This window comes from Sebastes fasciatus, chromosome 6, assembly GCF_043250625.1.
Source record: "Sebastes fasciatus isolate fSebFas1 chromosome 6, fSebFas1.pri, whole genome shotgun sequence".
NCBI classification, from domain to species: Eukaryota; Metazoa; Chordata; class Actinopteri; order Perciformes; family Sebastidae; genus Sebastes; species Sebastes fasciatus.
This window is the reverse complement of record NC_133800.1, coordinates 6,112,368-6,133,379: the sequence shown is the minus strand read 5'-3', so window position 1 is coordinate 6,133,379 and position 21,012 is coordinate 6,112,368. Positions and strand designations below refer to the sequence as shown.

The 21,012-nt window shown below is 41.7% G+C and overlaps 1 protein-coding gene across 16 annotated transcripts in view; it reads left to right on the top strand.

Annotated features, from left to right (window-relative positions):
• fbrsl1 (fibrosin-like 1) overlaps positions 1–21,012 on the top strand; it is a 340,229-nt gene that overhangs the window by 87,981 nt on the left and 231,236 nt on the right. For all 16 annotated transcript variants that reach the window (XM_074637316.1, XM_074637329.1, XM_074637324.1 and 13 more), the window contains exon 2: positions 13,499–13,729. In XM_074637316.1, the coding sequence (XP_074493417.1) occupies positions 13,499–13,729 (231 nt within the window). The remainder of the gene's footprint in view (positions 1–13,498; positions 13,730–21,012) is intronic.

Here is a 21,012-nt window from a genome sequence, read left to right as displayed (position 1 = left end):
TGATCTGTAAACTCCTGTAAGTACTACAAGTGCAGTGAAAGAAAGAAATAGTTACCCCTTGGTGGCACTTATAAATAGCTGAGACAACATTTGCAACACACATTATCCCTTTCAACAAAGCCGTGCCATGCTGTGTGAACACACACGGTCTGTGGAAATGTGAAGGAGACAGCTTCTTGTGTCTTGTATTCCTGTAATGTGGAGTGTGTGTCTCTGCGCTCTTGTTTGTCAGCGCCGTTAAACAGATTTAAAGGCGGTGTTTATTGTCGCGCTGCACCACCCTGTTATCGCTGCATTCTCCCCGTTCTTCTCCCTTCAGCACCCGCTGGCCAGATGGTGTCACCCCAGGAGCTAATTCAGCCCTTGCACATGTGTGCAACACAAACACAATGACAGTCACACAAACACACTCATAGCAACATTCACAATTTAGGATTTACTCAGCAGCACACGTACACAGACTGCGATGTACTTTGCTATACTTGAAATAGCTGTGTGCACATAGGCAACAACATACTCATCTCTTGTTATACATACACTCATACTGCAATTATTCATTAATTAACACATGTACACACACAGGGAATTTTTATAAACATGCACAGTACATGTTTACATTTACATATGCAAAGAAGCAGCAGGTTACGCAGCCATGAGAACACTAAAAGGGTCATAAACCTGCAGTTTCATTGCACTAGCTCAAACAATACAATCAAATGGGTGTGGAGAGCAATAGAAGAGGGGGGAGGGAATGGAAGGAAGAGAGGAGGGAGAACTTACCACCTGCACACAGCAGCGTTGCCAAGTCAAGAGAAAATCTCCAGGCCAAAAGCCATTGGAAAACCACCCAACAGGCTCCAAAACTATTAAAAACATTCACATTCTGGAGATCCCTCTTGTTGCTGCTTGCCTTTTCCCAATTTTGAGCGCAGCTGATTTCAATTAATATCTAACAAAATACTACCTGAAAATTACAATAACCTCTTTCAGCTGCCACAGATTAAGCAGCAAGTCCCTTTTCACCTGTAGCTTTGTCTGTAAAGTAGCCACGTCGGCGACAGCTTTGGCTGCTGGCATTGTGTTTTCGGGTTGTCCGTCCGTTCGATTCATTCTCATGAACGCGATATCTCAGGAACGCCTGCAGGGAATTTCTTCAAATTTGGCACAAACATTCACTTGGATTCAAGGATGAACTAATTTCATTTTGGTGGTCAAAGGTCAATGTCACTGTTACCTCACAAAACGCCATAACCATAACTCAAGAATTCATATGCTAATTATGACAATTTCACACAATTGTCCAATAGGATAAAATGATAAAATGATGACATTTTTGAGAGACAAGGATGTAAACTGCAACTTGACTAGTTGGCAGAGGCATACAACCGTGAGGCAGTAATTTTAGTTTTTATCAATGTGACCTAAATAGTGCAGAAATTATTAGACCCAATACTGTAATAATTAGTCTTTTATACCATCTTTTTGTTTCATCTCTGAGTATTAAACCAACACAAATACTGGGAGAGGAGGGACTAGTTGAGAGGTGTAAAACTACTGGGAGGGGATGCTGTAGGTACTGCAATTATTTTATTCATCTGTTGAAGGTGGCAGATCTCTTTTACATATTAACGTACATTTTTATAAAGTGTCTTATGTTCTTGAAAAGCATTCAGTGTGTGCTAAAATTAGGTAATTGCTCACATTGTCTTTGATGCGTTCAGTATTTGCATTTACATGAGCTTCATCCAATCAAGAACATATTGAGAATGCTTTTGAGTGGCGTCAGATGGATGGTCCTTCATTGACAGCAATGTAAAACATTAACACAGATGTTGCCAAGCACACCAGTGTTTAGTTTATTAAATATGGGAATAATAACGATTCTGACTAACCAAAGTCTACAGAAAATATCATGTTGCAGTGTCATTGCTTTCAAGTTGATGCTTTTACCAGCAAATCGTCCTGACAGTTATTCCCACATGATTCAAATTCAGCGCTATGCTGCAAAACAGAGAAAGCAAGCGCAGCAACGAAGTGAACAACAGTGTGTGAAGCAGAAAGAGAAGGCATTGACAAAGTGAGGGAGGTTGGCTCCTGTTAGCTGGGCGAGTGTAGCAGCAAGCTGACCTGCCAGGGATTAACACCTGGTCTGCTGCTCATTCCCCTGCTCTCCCATAACACACTGCACACAGAAACACCGCCAAAAAACTAGCTTACGCTCACAAAGGATTCGGCCTTTTAACCGTGAAGTCAAATGAACAGGAAAAATACACCACATAGATTAACAAAAGGTGAAAAGGATGCGGTTCGTTTAATTTGTGTGCTAGCAAATGACGCAACATTGATCACTGTAGAAATGTGTGCTTTCTCTTGTTCACAGCCTGATAAGCCTCTTGGCACACAATGCACCCGCTTTTCTCTCCTCGAGGCAATAACCCCCTGATTATATGCTTTGAGAGAAACAGGGAGGCCTGGTAAATGAGTCTGTGCTCTCAGTTAATCAAAGGTGTGTTTGATGTAGCTGACTAGGTTTAAGGGGTATTCTCTGCTGTCTCTGCGGAGCTTCAAATGCACGGGACTACAAAAGCTGACAAGCGCTGTGTGATTAAATCAATCCAGTCTAAATCATGACAAGTCAGAGTGATTTATCTGGCATGCCAAGAGCTGCGGTAATGCGTACAGAATCAGTCCAACAACTGAGCAATAAATCTACACAGCCACACCTCAGCCAGCTTAAAAGGAGCTAAACACCACTGAGGTGGTGTGACAAACGACTCTACTCTGCTGCTTTCATATCATACGGAAAATGAAAGCGGTGGACTTACTATTTGAATAATAACCTCCTTGAACACCTTTCACATCAGGGGTACTTGGAAAAATCACTCATCTCATGAACAGATACTAAATACAGCTCAAAAATAGTTTTTGCAAGAAATTGCATTTTTAAAGCTCTTACCGTTTTACATTCTATCCCTGTATACCATGTGATGCTTTTAAATGTCCAGTGAAATTGTACCATTACTTCCTTTAAAATGTTGAGGCAGGATATTAAAGGTGCTCTATACAATATTCAGAGCATTAATACAGCTATTTGCTATGTAAAGATCAAGGCTGTCAAAGTTAACGCGATAATAAGTTGTTAACACAATTTTTTTTTTAATGCCATTAATATCGCATTAACGTGACTTGTGATTTTTAGCAGGCTTAGTTAGGAGTTATCTAGGCTTATGAAGGAGGCTAAATAACGCTCCAAACTTGTGCTAAATTTTGGCAAGGAAAAACTGGCACAGCCATTTTCAAAGGGGTCCCTTGACCTCTGACCTCAAGATATGTGAATGTAAATGGGTTCTATGGGTACCCACGAGTCTCCCCTTTACAGACATGCCCACTTTATGATGATCACATGCAGTTTTGGGCAAGTCATAGTCAAGTCAGCACACTGACACACTGACAGCTGTTGTTGCCTGTTGGGCTGCAGTTTGCCATGTTAAATGCAGTACCTGTGAGGGTTTCTCTACAATATTTGTCATTGTTCTGTGTTGTTAATTGATTTCCAATAATATATATACATGCATTTGCATAAAGAAAGCATATTTGCCCACTCCTATGTTTATAAGAGTATTAGATACTTGACAAATCTCCTTTTTAAGGTACATTTTGAACAGATAAAAAATGTGTGATTAATTTGCGATTAATCGCTATTAACAATGGAAAATCCTGCAATTAATCGTGTCTAAATATTTGAATCTATTAACGGCATTAGTAGAGATGAAATGGAGTAATGTTTTTCAGAGCAGAGAATGAAGTCCCTCTGTGTGTGTTATAATCTGAGCTTCTCCTTGCTTTGTTGACATAGCCGGACTAGCTGAGCGTGCCCCACTTGCTAGCTCACGGCCGCCGCTCTGCACTGCTCTCATACGGCAGTTACAGCTGATAACACTGTCCCGACTGAACTGTCCCGTAAGCATAGCACCCACCCTCTGGTTCTTCTCAGGTTAACTCTGTTAGCTCTGTCAGCAGTGTTGCCTTTGTTTTCACTGTTAGCAATGTTAGCACTGTTAGCTACTTACCGCCGACTCAGCTGTCGCACACATTGAGTGCCATCCGGGCGCAATAGAAGTGCTCCCAATCTCGCATTTAGCACCTTTAATTACTGATGGATCAATCATATAGTAAGTGTAAACCAATAAATGGAGAGTTTGATTTGATGAGACAGGCAGATTTAATCTGGGTTTTTAGTTCCACCCATTAGTGCAGCGTGAGGTCACTATTGAAGATGATTTTCCCTCCCAGGAAATTCAAAAACCAATGTGTATATCCTTGAGGTCTAATCAACATGCTGTGTGCATTTACAATACTTACACATAAAGCATTTGCAAAGCAGTTTTTTATATTTTAAATTGTGCATTGTTCATATTCAGCTTTCTAAATGCTAGCTTGCAGTCTTCCTCTTCACTGCCTTTGCTGGCACACTGCTATGTTTGTGGGCGCGCTGCCTCCACCAACTGTCGATCAGGGGAATAGGGTGAAACCAACGGCAGGATGTGAGTCACACTTGTGTGCTTGCATGTGTGCCTGTTCATGCATGGTATCAACAGAACGGGTACCCCTTGTAAAAGCATTGCTCCACAGGGTGCCTGTAATGTTCACATTCAAAGCATCAACACAGAATAACACATAGGAGATCATCTTGTCACTCCTGCATTGTCCTCCTGAATGTTATAGCTGAAGTTGAGAGCCATGTCACTCAGTCTTAACACCTCTAGTTTGTCTGTTTCCATGTGGGCCTAAATAGTCCCCGGAAATAACCTTGGGAACTAAATCAGGAACTAAAATTCCCTTCTGAGCATTCATGTTTATATTTCCACCACACTGTCTAATCTTCACAACATATACGTTAGCTGACTGGAAGTATTATCTGATATTATATGATTAAAACGCTGAATTATCCCTCATATTTCAGATTGTTGTGTCTGCAATTGTATAAAAGAGTGGATTCAGTCCCTTTTCCATAGATATCCAGGCTTTGCTCTTGGAGCACTTGATGAACCTTCAGTGAAACTTAGAATGCAGATCTAAAGTATTTAATTGACAGTTTTGCTCCAGCTCCAGTGTAGCAGTAGATGGTTCTAAAGTGGTGAATGTTCAAGAGGGCCCTAATCTTTGTGGCACTGCTTAATGTCGAGGGAGGTGTACCCTGCAGAGCTCTTTGTGTCTGAATAATTACTGGCCTCAGAAAGAAGAAGAGAGGGCAGAGGAGAAAGCGTGGTGATGTGCATTAGACACCACCATCGTCTGTTTTTCTGCACTCCAGGCTCCATTTGTGAGACTCCTTTGCCTTCTGGTTTATGCATGTCTCATGAAGACCCCCTTACCCTTTGCAAGCAACTTCAGGGTTGCTGACATTCCTCTGTGCAGAATGCATAAACCTTCCTCTGGGAGCTGAATGTGCTTCCACGGTGGATCTCAAGGCCGCGGCATAACCACGTAAAGCCATGCACTTTATTGTTAACGGGCAAGGAAACCTGTGTTGGATTGTATGCACTCATACCCACAGACACACATGTACACTCACACACACACACACACACACACACACACAAACAAACACACACATGATCCAGTCCCCATGCAGCCCGGAAAAGCAACAAAGCTCTCCCGTACTGTTGCCAGGGTAACGTGGTCGGGTCAAACCAGTCGAGCGGTCTCTCCTGTTCCAGGCTGAGCCCCCCCCACCTCACCCTCTCCCCTCACTTATCTCTGTGTCTGTTTCTCTGTCCATCCTCCCTATCCTCCCCTCTCTCCCTCTTCTCTGCCGCCACTTCCTCTCCCCCCCGGCTCATCGCATCTTGAACCACTTCTTCTCCACTTTTTGGTCACTGTCACAAAATGAGGATGATTCACCAGTCTGACCACTTTGTCTAATTAAGATCTGTGGAAATTAATGGCAATTCCCTTAATTTCGTTAATAAAGATGGGTTGAAAGTAGGGCTGTCAATCGATTAAAATATTTAATCGCGCTTAATCTTAATTTTGTGCAACATGGAAGTGGGCAAATATGTTTGCTTTATGCAAATGTATGTATATAATTATTATTGGAAATCAATTAACAACAAAAACAATGACAAATATTGTCCAGAAACCCTCACAGGTACTGCATTTAGCATAAAAAGTATGCTCAAATCATAACATGGCAAACTGCAGCCCAACAGGCAACAACAGCTGTCAGTGTGTCAGTGTGCTGACTTGACTATGACTTGCCCCAAAACTTTAAGTGATTATCATAAAGTGGGCATGTCTGTAAAGGGGAGACTCATGGGTACCCATAGAACCCATTTACATTCACATATTTTGAGGTCAGCGGTCAACCGACCCCTTTGAAAATGGCCATGCCAGTTTTTCCTCGTCAAACTTTTGCATAACTTTGGAGCGTTATTTAACCTCCTTTGCGACAAGCTAGTATGACCAGTGGATTTTCTAGTTTCACATGATGCCAGTATCTTAACTCTAGCTATAAAATGTATCATGCTACAACCTAAAAATTGCAAGTTGTGTTAATGCGTTAAAGAAATGATTGGCATTAAAACAAATTTGCTTTATCACATTAACTTTGACAGCCCTAGTTGAAAGTTCTGTTTTTTTGACCATGCAGGCTGCAGTGGTGTTGAGGGTGAAATGATAACATCATGTATTTCTAATTTCCAAAAGACCTAATCTTTAACTAAATGCTGAGTACACATATGCCATTCATACCGCCAGCAAAGCATTTACTTTGCAATTATTTGCATCAGTGTTTTACTCTTTTCATTTGTAAGTGGGTTAATAACACAGAGTGTGATAAGCGCTGCTCCATTATGTGTAGAAATAATTTTATATCCATTTTATAAAAGAAAAACCCCCACTTCAGGCCTGTGGCATATGGAAATTCTATCACAACTAAGCCGTTGCTGGCAGACACACAGTGATGGATTACCCTTCTTCTCCTGCAGCTATTATAGATCTATTGTCGGAGCCGTGGACTGTGAATAAATGGAAATGACACAGATAGACAATTGAAATCTGTTTATTACTGATAGAACACAGCAGACATGAGACAGCATTGAGAGCAGATGCAAATGTGCCAAACAAAGTCTAATTGCTCTGTGGTGCTCCGGCTTAAATATTACAATTAAAAGCACCTAAAACCCCGGCACATAGAAAATAAACTGAGCAACATGACACATTTTTACACAGAGACACACATCTGTTTCAATAACAGTCTGTGTTATGAACTGTACATGCCACCAGTGTTTTGTCTTGGCATGTAAACATGCAGGTCACAGAAGGATAGCTAAGAGATATGTAGTGGAGGGGTGGCTGCTCCTGTTATTTTCTAAGATAAGATCAGCTTAGTTTAGCATTGTCCTGAAATGAGGTCACTAGCTTATACTTAGTTTATTTATTGCTTGCTTAAGGAAACATCCGAGGACACGCAGGCATTCAGTGAACACATCGGCCGTCGCCTCAGTTAGCCCATAATATCAAAGCTTTTTAGAGCTAATGTTATGTAAGTGCCTTAGCCCACATGCACAGTTCAAACAGCGTAACACTGTAGCTGAAAAGGAAGTTCATGCTGATGTTTTAATGGAGCCTGAGTGAGTTGGCACAATGTTTGGCACAGAGGAACTCATGGTTATTTGAGGGGTTTGTATTGAAGTGTATGTTCATATAACTCTTTTAGAGTGGCACTGTAACCTGTAACCTGCCACCGTACAGATGTCACAAATTTGTGAGTTGTGAACAGCTGATTCTTATATTTTTACCCCAGCGCCACTTTTATGACACAGCTAACTGTTGTGCTTTATTAGATGGGGAGAGAGGATGAGAGAGAGTGGTGACATGAATGAAAGGTCACATGATGATTGTTGTACTTGTTTGACTGGATGCTGCAGTCGGCTAACTGAGATACCCTTTCACAAATCATTTTAACCTCATTTCTGTAGTAAAAAAGATATGAGTGGGGGGATTTAAAGGGGACATATCATGAAAATCTCACCTTTTCAGTGCTAGTGCACATACATATATTTGGGCATCTGTCTACCAACCCACAAACTGTGAAATAAGACAACCCAGTCAGTTTTTTGTGGGCTGTCTAGATCAGAAAACATGTAATTCAACAAGCCCTTCAGATTTGGCTCCCCTCACTATGATCACATACAGGCTGGTTAGAATATATCGCCCACGGCTTGAGAACTACCTTTGCAAAGGTGCACCATTTTTTTCTCCGCAAGAGCAGACTGGACAGAGCGTTTCAGACAGAGAGAATATTACAGGTATTCAGACAGACAGTATGAGAAGTATAATGTGTTTTTTGTACATGAAAGCATGAAACGTTCTAGTAGAAACCAAAAATTCAAGTATGAACTTGGAAATGTGCATGATATGTCCCCGTTAACAAGCAACACAGGTTTTAAGACAATTTGGACCACAGAGAATAAGAGAGTATGTACATGACATTCGTTTGAACGGTAAATGACTGCAGCACCTTATTGGTGACATTACCCAATTTGTGATTAGAGGTTTAGCACCACAATTTACTCTGACACCAACAGGTGGATAGATATGTCTTACCTCCATATCAAGACCTTAGCTTTGATTACTAATATCCAGATTATAATTAGAAATATACAGACTAAAAAGGGACAAAAAAGAACACAGTCAGCATTAGTTGGTAAAAAGATATATACCTCTAGTCTAAGTTATAACTGTGCTACATTCACATGAAAGGTTAAAGGGTGGGTACATCTGTGTTCTGTTTTTTCTTTTCAAATGGAAACACCCACTCAGCCGTTGCATAAAACAGTGACGTAGGTTACCACAGTAAGCTAATCAATAAGGTTATGAATAACGTGAACGCTAGCACTTGCTGAATCAAAGTTAGTTGTGCTAAGTTTTGAAATAACTGAAAGGGTTAGTTTGGACTTTTTTGCAGTGGTGTTTTATGTGTACTCCCACACTCTGCGAGGTAAAATGACTGTTTTGTGAATGGAGTCTGGTCTGGTTTTGAAAGCCGCAATATAACGGCTTCAGAAAAACATATTTCAGCCACCTAAACAAATCAATATAAGTAAGTGTACACTATATTTAGAATGTGTTCACCGCTTTACCTCGCCATCAGACAGCCCTTTTCGATGGGGGACAGAAGCTGTTATATCGCAGACTTAAAAACCAGACCAGACTCCATTCACAAAAACATAATTTTACCTCGAGGAACACAGGAGTTGCTGGTCTATGGCTGCATCGATCGGTTAGTTTGTTTGTGTTATTGTGTTACTTTTAGAACTGGGCTAACGTGGCGTCCACACAGCAGTACATTGCTTAGCTTCCGTGCCGGTACTCCTGTCTGCTTCTCCACACTAGTAACTTGCCGACTGCCATCTAAGTTACTGTATGTAATGTTAAAACACTGCCTATAAGGCTGTGTATATACTGTATATGTAGCAGCGTCATCATGCAGAATTCTACGTCAGGTAACGTGGGAAAAGGTTTTTAGAAGAGCTTGGGAAAATAGCATCTTGACAATAAAACATACGTACTTTGACCACATTTTTAATGTTTGGATTTGAATACATAAGGTGCACCTTTGTGAAGCTACAGAATGATATAAAAACCTAAAAAAACCTAAAAAATAATGGACCCATCCTTTTAAGTCAATTCACTGAATTGTCATAAGTAATACATGTATGACAATGGCAGATGGATTAAGATTTTGTTTGCATAATGTTTCAGACCATACAAGAAAAACTAATTCCTATTTTGGATTAATACAAATGTTATCTTTACTTTAGAGAATAGTTATCTCCTATGATTGCTATATGCAAAGGCCTTACAAAATGATGACAATCCTCTTTTCAGATATTAAATGCAGTTAAAGATGAACGTGTCAAACTGTCAAATAATCAGTGTAGTCCTCGCGTATCACTGTTTTCCACGGGGATGAATGACGCAGATGATAACCACAGGGTCTTTCTCCAGAATGCTGTTTTTTTTGTTTCTATTAATAACTAAGGAGATGCTGACTTGATGTGTATTGATGGACCTTCATACTGCAGCTTAAAATACTCCCCCTAACAGGAGGAAAACACCTGCTCTCAGCATCCTTTCTTGTCAGACTGTAGCCGCTTTGTCCTTGTAACAGCTCTTTAAAGATGGCTCTCCAGGTAATGAATTTCATGACAAGTGGCCTGCTAATACCGTCTGGTCCCTCATGAGAAATTAATGTGTTGCCTTGTGAGGTGAAAAGAGCTTTGAGCTGCTGTGTGATTTCAGTGTGATGACATTAAATCCTCCTGTCAAAGTGGTGTCGGCCAGTGAGCTGGGTCAGCCTTGCACCCTTAACTTCACAGAGGAACACTACTGCTCTCATAGTTTCTCTGGACTATTAAATTCATTGTTGTCCTTATGGGCAACATTGTTACTGTTCTGAGCTTCATACAATTGCCATAAATGGTTTGGGACACTGTTATCTAAGACATTTTAGTCTTAAATTCAACATTTGGGGGCCTACTGTGTTAAGTGCACAGCGTGGAAGAAACTGTTTTTCCTTTCACAATGACGAAAATCAATCTTCCCACAGTCAGCGAGTGTCGTACCCAGTCTTAAAAACTGTTCAGGTAATTTTTTTCCTCTAAACTAGAGAGAAAAAAATCTCATAACTAGAAACTCTTCATGTGTTTCCAAACAGCTTCCCCTAGGAAGCTGAGAATTGTACCAGCAAGTAAGAAAATAAACAATTCAGCTACAAACATGTTCAGTGTAGCACAAAATAATTAATGCAAAGACTCCTGGACCAGAACATTGTAATGATGTGTGGGTGGTTTTAGATATATTAATCTCAAGTTGCTTTATTTTCATGGAAACCTTCCTCTTTTCCATGGCCATCTTTTTTGCAATGTCTGACACATGAACACCTTTTGTCACGGAAGGTGTCATTCATTAGCAGTTATGGGGCTAATGTGCTAGCCATCTGCTAACCTCCCACCCTCAGAGCCAATAATTTGATTATTCATATGGAGCGCTGGGCTGACTGCAGTCGGGCCGGGTGCTGCCGGCTGTGAACAGATGTTGAAACGTGAACTTGCAGCCCTCGGCCTCGAACTCCACGCAGTTTCATGCGGCGGCGTGTCGTCCTCTGCTGCTCAGACACGCAGCGATCTCCACCGACAGTCTTTACCAAGCAGCGGCAAGGCACCAGCTCCACTCGAGCCTGATGAGATCTGGAAATAATAGGCAGCAGAAGCCCAGAAGGGGGATACAATTCAATCACCAGACACACAAGTAGGCAGGCAGGCAGGCAGGCAGGCAGGCAGGCTGGCAGCAGTGTGTTCAACAGGCTGACAGATGTGCATGTGCATCAATTTTGTCTTCACAATATCATGTTAGCTATGTCCTTAACTTTGCCCACACTGCTGGTGCATCTAGACTTAAAGATGGTGGCTGCCATTGGTATTGTAAAAATCACGAATGTTAGCAATAATGCTAAAAAGTCACAAATTGAGTCAGTCTGACTGACATTCAACCCTACTATCGCTCTCCTGGCATGATTTTAAAGTTGTGTTCTGGGAACTCGTGCACATGGGATGTGTGTCATGTTGTTGGTTGTGCATTAAAATTGATTGAACTTTGAGCGCAGTGCCTAGCTACAGTAGATTTGGCGTCTCAAAGGTGCAGTCATTGATTCCAATCCAATAAACTTTTTTTTCAAATTCAGAAAATATCTCCTCATGGTCCGCGAGCTGTCTATTCTGTGTGTGCGCTGAAAAACAAATCATACATAGCCCTGGCTCTGTAAATGGGAAACAAACAAAGTGGATCGGAGCAAGCCCCACAACACTAGTCCTGCCAGTCAGCAACAGGGGGCGTCCGTGCACAGTACAGGGGGAAGGCCATAGCATTGGGAGCGAGAGGGACAGTAAACCTGGCACATGCTAATGTTCTGAACTCCACAGCCACATATCAACATGTTTTTCCTGACTCTACCTTTAACTCTCTTCATAGAAAAACAATGGCTGACACCAGCATTGATCATGTGTAGTGGCAAGTATTTGCTAACAGAACATGCCATCGATGCCTACTAATGAGGAGCGCAATTTAAACACTAAATGCATAATTGTAGGGTTTGTAAGCATTTTAAAAATACTATATATGGTCAGAATAGCACTATAAAATGGTGAATGGACAGCATTTATATAGCGCTTTTTCTAAATTACAATTTACTTCTCCTGCACCCATCCGATGGCCTTGAGTTACATTAAACGACACACACTTTGACGTTGAGCATCAGCATTTCTTTTTCAGGCGTCTTATTTAGTAGTACCAAGTTGGATATATCACTGCTTATATCACAATTTTTTAGATCATATTTACAACTGGGATGTTGACTTGAACTGCATTTCCAAGTTAGAAACTGGTAATTATTGTAACTCCAATATGACATGAACACTGCATAAGGCCGCATGGTTTGTCTTTATGGGCACTTGTATGCTAACATGCTCTCTTGGTGCTAAATATTGTTCTTGAACCATCTTAGTGCATCACAGCAGCTAAAGTGAAGGTGAACACCAGACACTAGTTTTAGTGGGACATACACTGCATGATGCCATTTTTGTCTGTCTGTGAAATACTGGTCAACCATTGAGTAATATACCAGGCTATTACAAATGATGTTTGAATTCCAATAAACAAACACCAGTCCCATACAGGCTGTAACTGAAGCATGAAAGGAACGATTAGTTAAAGGGGGAAATTGCTTGGTCATAGTGTAAGTGTAGAGCGACTGTATTTTCTCTAGTGTGTGTAAAAGCAGCACTTCATATCATAAGCTCATTATATCTGAGCCATAAAGTGATTATGGACTCCAGTAAGGCATTGTTCTGCTGTTGACAGGATTAAAGATGACTTAAGAGAGAGAGAGAGTGTCGCCGCTCTACGCTCGAGTGTTTGCTTGCTTTGTGTAAGCCAGCAGTGAAAGGGACTGCGCGCTTGACTGTTTGCCAGCTGCGGCACACCCTCCCTCCGTTCTTTTACACATTCATCTCCCGCCACTCTGTCTATCCATCTAGATCTCCGTCTGCTTTGTTCTTGTTTGAAGGCAGCGTTGGGAAGTGTCGTTTTTCATAGACTTGTCATCACCTGGTGTACAATTGTTTCAAGGTTTTAAGGAAATCCTTGAGACACTGAAGGCGGTAAATCTCTCGTCAGTGTGGTATTGATTAGTATCTGTCACTGGGTGACTGCAGGATGGAAAGTCAAATTTGGCTTTCTTGTGCAACAGGTTATAATGCATCCTCTCACACTGCCTCGGTGAATTTTAACCATTGTTGTTATTGACTTTTAAAAACACGATGCACATCAGTGTTTACTTTATGTCTGCATCGACCACTCCATCCATATATATCTTTCACACGTTTTCATTCTTCAGTGTCTGGATTTCTAATGTGCTTTCGTCTTCTCTCTGCAGAAGAAGGCCGGAGTTGTGAAGACACAGGAGAAGAAGGAGCGGTGGAAGGAGAAAAAGGTGGCGAAGCGGCAGAAGAAGGAAGACGAGGAGGTGGCGGAGGAAGAAGAGGAGAATGTTCAGCCGGTGGTGGTGGATGCCCTGGAGAACGGCTTCCTTCATCACGCCCAGCGGGAGCAGGAGAGGATGACCGAGAGGCTGCTGAAGAAGACGTACTCCAAGAAGAACAAAATGGTCAGTGTGTCTGCCTCCGTAGTTGTTTTTATTATATTTGATGAAATTTTCACTAGACAGTAGTTAAACAAAAGTTACAAAGGTTACTGCATGTTGACTATTGGTTTGGTGGGTATTTTGTTGACAAATGAAAGAATTGACCGCTTTGCTGGATTTTTGCCATGAGTGCAGAGTAGCCAATCAGCTGCTTCGGTAGCATCTGATTCCACTTCTTTGTTGTGATTGGTCAGTATTGTTATTTCCATGACTCTTCTCTAACTAAAGAAACAGGACAGTCTTTTCTCCAAATATATACTTTCAGGAAAAGGTGAAGAGTGTGAACAGAGCCTTACGCCCATGTCGGATGTGACGTTATTTATTGGTTTGTCAGCAAGAACTTTTTTAAGAGATAACTTCACTTTCACATGAGACACTTCAGTCCCCTCTATCAGTGCACCATCAAACCACTTCTCAGTGTTGAGCACTAGAGAAAATAATTTTCTTCAAATACTTCTTTTGTGAGTCTGCTAAAGGCTGGAGTTTAAGCCCATTCAGAACTGTCAAAAACTGACTTTCTGTTGCCACAGTCATTTTAAAAATGGTATGTGTAATTATGTTTTTGTTTTTTACTTTAACTTGGTTTTCATTGGTTTTGACACCACTCACGTTGTCCTCCAAGGAAGTCCAGGTCATTGCAAGAATCTTTATTTGTTTGAGGTTTTGTCAGCAGCAGCCTTTTGTAGTTAGTACATTGTGGTTGGTGGTGACTTTGGGCGCTAACTTCCTTTCTCTTGCAAGTGACTTTATGTAGGAACTTTTTAATGGTTTCAGCTTGCTGTATTTTAGCTGGTGCCAATAGTTGTGGTACTTATATTTTGCATTTTGGGCTCTGCATTAGTAAGGATGTTAAACACGCTGCTTTGTTGATTTAGTTTTACAGCGAGGAACTTTAGCTTACAATGTGTTTAAAGTGACAGCTTCTGCGTTTTTCCCATGGCCACTACGGACCACCAGTTATGAACCTTGATCATGCAATCACTTGTTGATACGAAGTGGATGGCTATTAGTATTTGCAATTGTATTTGTTTGGTGGTGATACCACCATTGTCTAATGTTTTAAAGGTACAGTGTGTAACATCTGGCCACAGCTAGCGGTGAGTTGCAGATTGCAACCTCTCCCGTGTGCCAAGCATGTAGAAGAACTGCAGTGGCCAACATGAAAACGCAAATGGCCTTCTCTAGAGTCAGTCGTTGTGTAGCGTAGGTCATGTGGATAATAGCAGAGTCAGTGTGTAGAGTTCGTGTGCATGTGGGAAGTGAGTGGTGAAGCGAGAGATAGAGAGAGAGCGGCGGCAAATGTGTGTGTGAGCGAACAAGTGAGCTAGCGGTGCAGAAGACAGTTAGTTTAGCTCTGAGAATATCAAGTGGATGTACAGTGGAAGTTCCTGTGTCTTATTTCCCGGCGGCTGAGTGGAGTGACGGCAGGGGTTAACTCTGGAGCGGGTAACGTTATCGACTCCGGCCCAAGCAGGACAAGTTAACACAGTGGTTTGTCCGTTCTGGGCTACTGTTGAAACATGGCGGCCGATATACTGTAAAAATCTAATTTTAAGGTAACGAAAACACAAAGGTTCTTATTTTCAGGTAATTATACACTAAAGTAAACATACTTATTAATATTATTCAATTTCTGCCAATAGATCCCACTAAACGTTAAACGCTGTTCCGTTAGCTTTGTACTGCTTTGTAATTTGTTTGGGATTGTAGTGTTTTGTGTAATTTACTCACTGAAGCAAAAGAGGGAAACAGACGAGTAATAACTGTATCATGGGGAAATAATTACAAGGAATCAGTCAGATAGCTTTTGGACCTCAGTGAAGGGTGACATACTCTGTGACTTGTATACATGATGAGCCCTGGGCCTACCAAAAGGGGTTTCATAAACAAATAGTTGGTATGCTGCCTTCAGGTGGATGTACCCTGCTATCCCATTCTTGTTTTCCTTCATGACTGCAGAAGTGGTTTTCTGTTTGTTTATGCAGATAGAGGGCTGCCAATATGCCCGGCTTCAAGCACACTGCTGAGCCCACAGACTCCGAGTCTGTCCCAGTGAGATAGCCCATCTATGTGTTAACAGTTTGTTTAAATGGGCGGATGTTTTTATGCTCCTGTCCGAGTCCAAGCCCCACCATAGTGCTGCTGAGGATAAGAGGGGAAATGTAGTCAGGAAGCCAAACCAAATAATGAAGCTATGTAGCCCGGAGGCCTCCTCCACAGACAAAAATATCTCTTAGATAATATTTCCTAAGGAAGTTAGCATGGCTGAAAATGAGGTTGGCTGTGATATTTAGTTTGCTAAGAGACATTGAAAAAGGATGTATTTAGTTGATGCTCTTATCAAGAGTTTAAGTGCAATAGGCTGCAATTACTGAACCAGATCTACAGTCTAGTTCAGATAATAACTCCATAATATCACCAAGCTGCTGCTGCTGCCATGTGGAAACCTTGTAACTTCATCTGAAGATTTACTACACATGCTCCCAAGGAGATTAAGATAGTAGAGAGATCATGAAAGCAGCACAAACCCCACAGGAAAACCAAAGCTAAAAACATTTTTTTTAATGTTTCCACCCATCAGCAGTGAGATACTTCTCTGTCCCTGGAATATATAATAGGGAATCAGGGGGAAAAAAGTTTTATTTTGATCATGTGTCATAAGATAAGCTGTATTTTTTGCTTCCCAAGTGATATTACTGCATATTGAATAAGTAGCTACATCTTACATCTATTTATTTGTCATGTTTTTGTTGTGCTTCCTTAGTGCAATTTGAAATAATGTCTTGGAGGCACATCAACAAATGCACCTACTTTCAAATTCAGCCAAACCACAAGTCTGAGTATATTTTGAGGAACGCATAACAAAATGTTTTTGTCACTGATGTGCATGAATTTTTTGAAGTGCACAGAGGAAGTAATGAAGTAACAAAACTCACTCAACCCAGTAACCAGAATCAGAATATGGTTTATTGCCAAGTAGGTTTTCACTTCCGAGGAATTTGCCTTGGTGTTTGGTGCATGCATGCATACATATTAAGAGGAAAATGAAAATGCAGGCAAAGTACTGCAAAAGTCAAGAACATAAATATAGAATATAAATGGATGTGCAAAATATTGATGATGCATAGAGACAGATGTACAGTATGTGAGGGGGTTGGGTCCGATTCAGTGGGGGTGCTGGCCTTGTTGGTGTGATCCACTGCAGTCGGGAAGAAACTGTTTTTGTGGCGTGAGGTCTTGGTCCTGATGGACCACAGCCTCCTGCCAGAGGACTGACTCAAAGAGTTTGTGTGAGGGGTCGGCCTCGATCTTTCCTGCCCGCCTCAGGGTCCTGCAGGGACGGCAGATTGCAGCCAATCACCCTCTCAGCAGAGCGAATGATCCGCTGCAGTCTGCCCTTGTCCTTGGCTGTGGCAGCAGCGTACCAGATGGTGATGGAGGAGGTGAGGATAGACTCGATGATGGCACTGTAGAAGTGCACCATCATTGTTTTTTGCAGGTTAAACTTCTTCATCTGCCGCGGGACGTACATCCTCTGCTGTGCTTTTTAGATGAGGGAGCTGATGTTCAGCTCCCACTTGAGGTCCTGGGTGAAATCCACAACCATCCTCACTGTCTTTAGAGCGTTGAGCTCTAAGTTGTTCTGTCCGCACCGGATCACCAGATGGTCAATCTGGTCAAATGAACATGAACTCCACCAAATACAGTTATGTGGTATTTATCAGCGGAGGCTTCTGTGTCAGTGAACCATTGTAATGAATGCCTCGGCAGCAGCTTAGAGGGAGGATTTGTCTGTGGCTTACTGGACTGGATAGGGCACATTGACCCCATCCCTTGCTAGTCCCCTAAAAATCACCTCAGTCCTGTGATCCGTAGATAAGTGGAGACATCTCCCGTCCCAGCTGGACTGATCTGCCCTGGTGGGTCAGTGTTGCTCTTACTTAACTTCTAAACTTTCCAATCCCTTCCTTTTTTCTTGTCTCAGTTGCTTACTTTAATCTCAGTGTCTGGCTGAAGCAATGTTTGACTGTCTCACTGTCTGTGTAGCTAAAGTATCTTTTAACTACCCGGGCTTTAGTTCTCTGCATGCTGAGAACTAAAGCCTGCCTTTAATGCACAACTCAAAATCCCAATTCCCTGCTACATTATTACTGTTTTGAGAACTAACAATTATGCCGTGGTCACACGCTGTGGGAAACGGCAACACCCAATTCAAGTCATAATGCAGATACGACTCAGCACATGATCATGTTGCATAACTAATTAATCATAGATAACATTATGCAATCTGAAACGGTTGATCTGCACCTTTAAATAAGCATTTAGAAAGCTGAATGGATCTTCTCTGCTTCAGTTAGAAGTACAAGTGGTGTTTGATCAGGCCTGATCCTTAGCCTCTTCCAGTCCTTGACGGCGCCGGCGCACTCGGCCAACTTTACTTTTTTCAGAGGTTGTAGCAGGCTCAGTTTTAGAGCAAGCTTGGTACCAACCATGTCATGTTAGTATTTTAGGAAGAATGCTAAATAATGCTCCAAAGTTAGCTAAATTAAAGGTAAATTTTGGCGAGGAAAAACTGGCATTGCGATTTTCAAAGGGATCCCTTGACCTCTGACCACAAGATATGTGAATGAAAATGGGTTATATGGGTACCCACGAGTTTCCCCTTTACAGTCATGCCCACTTTATGATAATCCCATGCAGTTGTGGGGAAAACCATACAACTTTTTTGCATGCAGTAGAAAATGTGTTATTTTTGCCTATTCTAAAATGATATGTTTGAATATTTCTACATATTGGGGTCCCTAAACAGTCTTGTAATTGCATCAATTGTTGCCAAATAGGAATTTGTGCCTGTGTGGCAAGCAAAGGCACATTACAACATGACCAGAACAACATCCACTGAGGGTCTTACAGATTATTGTTTTCATTCCCATTTGTCCTTAAAAATACAGGCACATTTCCTCGGGTTATTGTGTTCTGGGATGGAGGTGTTGATAGATTCACTGCTGCTGAGTTCAGTCTCTCTGGGTCAAGTGCATTTCAAGGAATGGTTACTCTGTTATCCAGAGCTATTTACAACGATCAGAGCAGCAGTAAAAGTTTCACTTCAAAGCTTCATTTTATTTTTGTGAGTCTGGAGTGACTATGTTGCAAGTGCTTGGAGTATAACAGCTAAGAGCTTAGGAGAGAGCAATAGACAGAGATATCTATTCTTACTTTATTCTCAACCCCTGTGATGTTTTGGTGCTCTCTAAGTGTTACTGATAGATGGAATCCCATGCACACATTTGCTTCCAGATGGACGGGGCTTCGATGAGCAGCCCTTTGTGGATTTGATTTGCCACATAAAACGTCCTTGGCAACAGTGCAGATGGCTACGTGTGGTTGTTTAGTATTCACAGTTCTGTTTGCTGTACACATTTACTCTTACGTACATCCAAGAGGGCATACAGTAGATCCCTTTATCCAACAAACACTAAGCAGGTGGATGTGCACACATAAATAAAGACTGTTGTTGTAACTGTGGGAAAAGGGCAGCACAGAGCAGCCATCTGGGCTATGGCAGATCATATTGATAGAAGGCACTTCTAGGTGTGTATACTTTTGGAATGCTCTCCACCACAACGGTCAGCTCAAGTGCACTCGGAGCATTTTCTACTTTGTCCTTCAGGCTGCCCTCCTCTCCAAGTGTCCAGCTTAGCTTTCTCTGTATTTCTTTCTGTTTAGCTGTCTGTCCTGTCAGAGGAGGTGTCCCTAGTGTATGTCACTCACTATGATCCTCAGGCGCGGTGATGTGTTGGTCTCCTCGAGGCACCCCGGGGTGCCAGAAGCTCGCCGGAGGACAGGAGCTGCGGTGTCAGAGCAGAGTTTGACACAGGGAGGCAGTGGGGGGCAGCACTTGATCTAATTAGAAGACCCACCAGGATGGTCGGGCATCACATGTATGTGCAAGACACTGTGAATGTGCACAAGGTCAAAGGACTGTTTTCTTCTTCTCCTCTCAGTCACACTCTGGTCAAGAGCTGTCTCTCCAGCAGTCACACATGTTGTTTGGAGACGTTTTTGAAGGCCAGTACTGATGTCGTTTGAATTGGATCCCACAGCTTGTACCAGTTATTTACATGTGCCAAAAATGAAACAAAAATCAGTTTAATTTTATTTAGATTTTTGGCAAGGAGCATCAAGAAACTCACCACTGAAATTCAGATTAATTCAGAGAAAAAATATTTTAAATGGGTTAATAAGCCCTTAAAGGATCAGTCATTATCAGCTGGCTGCTGAAACTCAACTAAAGAGAGTAAGTTAACTCTAGGGATGCACCGATTGCAAAATTATGAGCCGATAACGATTTGTAAAATAAAAGCTTGGCCGATACCAATGTTTTATTGTTTATTTTGTTGTTATTTATTCCCACTTTGGTGCCTGGGAAACAAAGACATCTTCATTATAAAAAAAAGAACTGAACTGTCTTCGCTGTTAAAGTAATTCAGCCCCTCTTTCATATCTTGAACGAGCACAAATTTAATTGTACAAGTTTATGAAAAAAGTGAAAAATAACTGCTTTAAAAGCCCCTTAGCCTGTATACAACTAACTACTCAATGAGAGAAATGTACTACTTAGCCCAACAAAAACATGTGACATGTGAAACATAAATTAATTGTAATTACATCAGCAGCTAACAACAAAACATTTAGCTGGCACAAAATGAATACAACATAACACCTAAACATCGGCCACTGCCATCGGTGAATGTCATCTTATTTGCCGATAGGCCAATTGCAGTCAACGAGGCAGAAATCGTCCGATACCGACGTTCGGCCGATAAATCGGTGCATCCCTAGTTAGCTCCTTTATTCAGCCAGTTTCAAAACCAACACAAGACAAAAACACACACACACACGTGTAGGGCGACGCATGATCAAATCAAGAATATCAGATAAATATCACACTTTTGTGATCAACATTGTAGGTCATAGCAGTATTATAAACCAATACCCCAGTCTGACATATGTCGTTGTGTCATTACCTGTAGTAAGATACCAGACAAGCAGCTTGCAGGATACCCAGCAAGCACCAACAGGACTTTGACCTTCAATAAGCTTCAAATGGGGGTCATGAATAACACATAACGCTGACTCGCTCAAGCAACACACTGATAGCTAGCTACACATACACATCACATCACCATCCCTGTCCATTAGTGCAGTGACTTACCCTGTGCTGCACACACACCCCACTAACAATG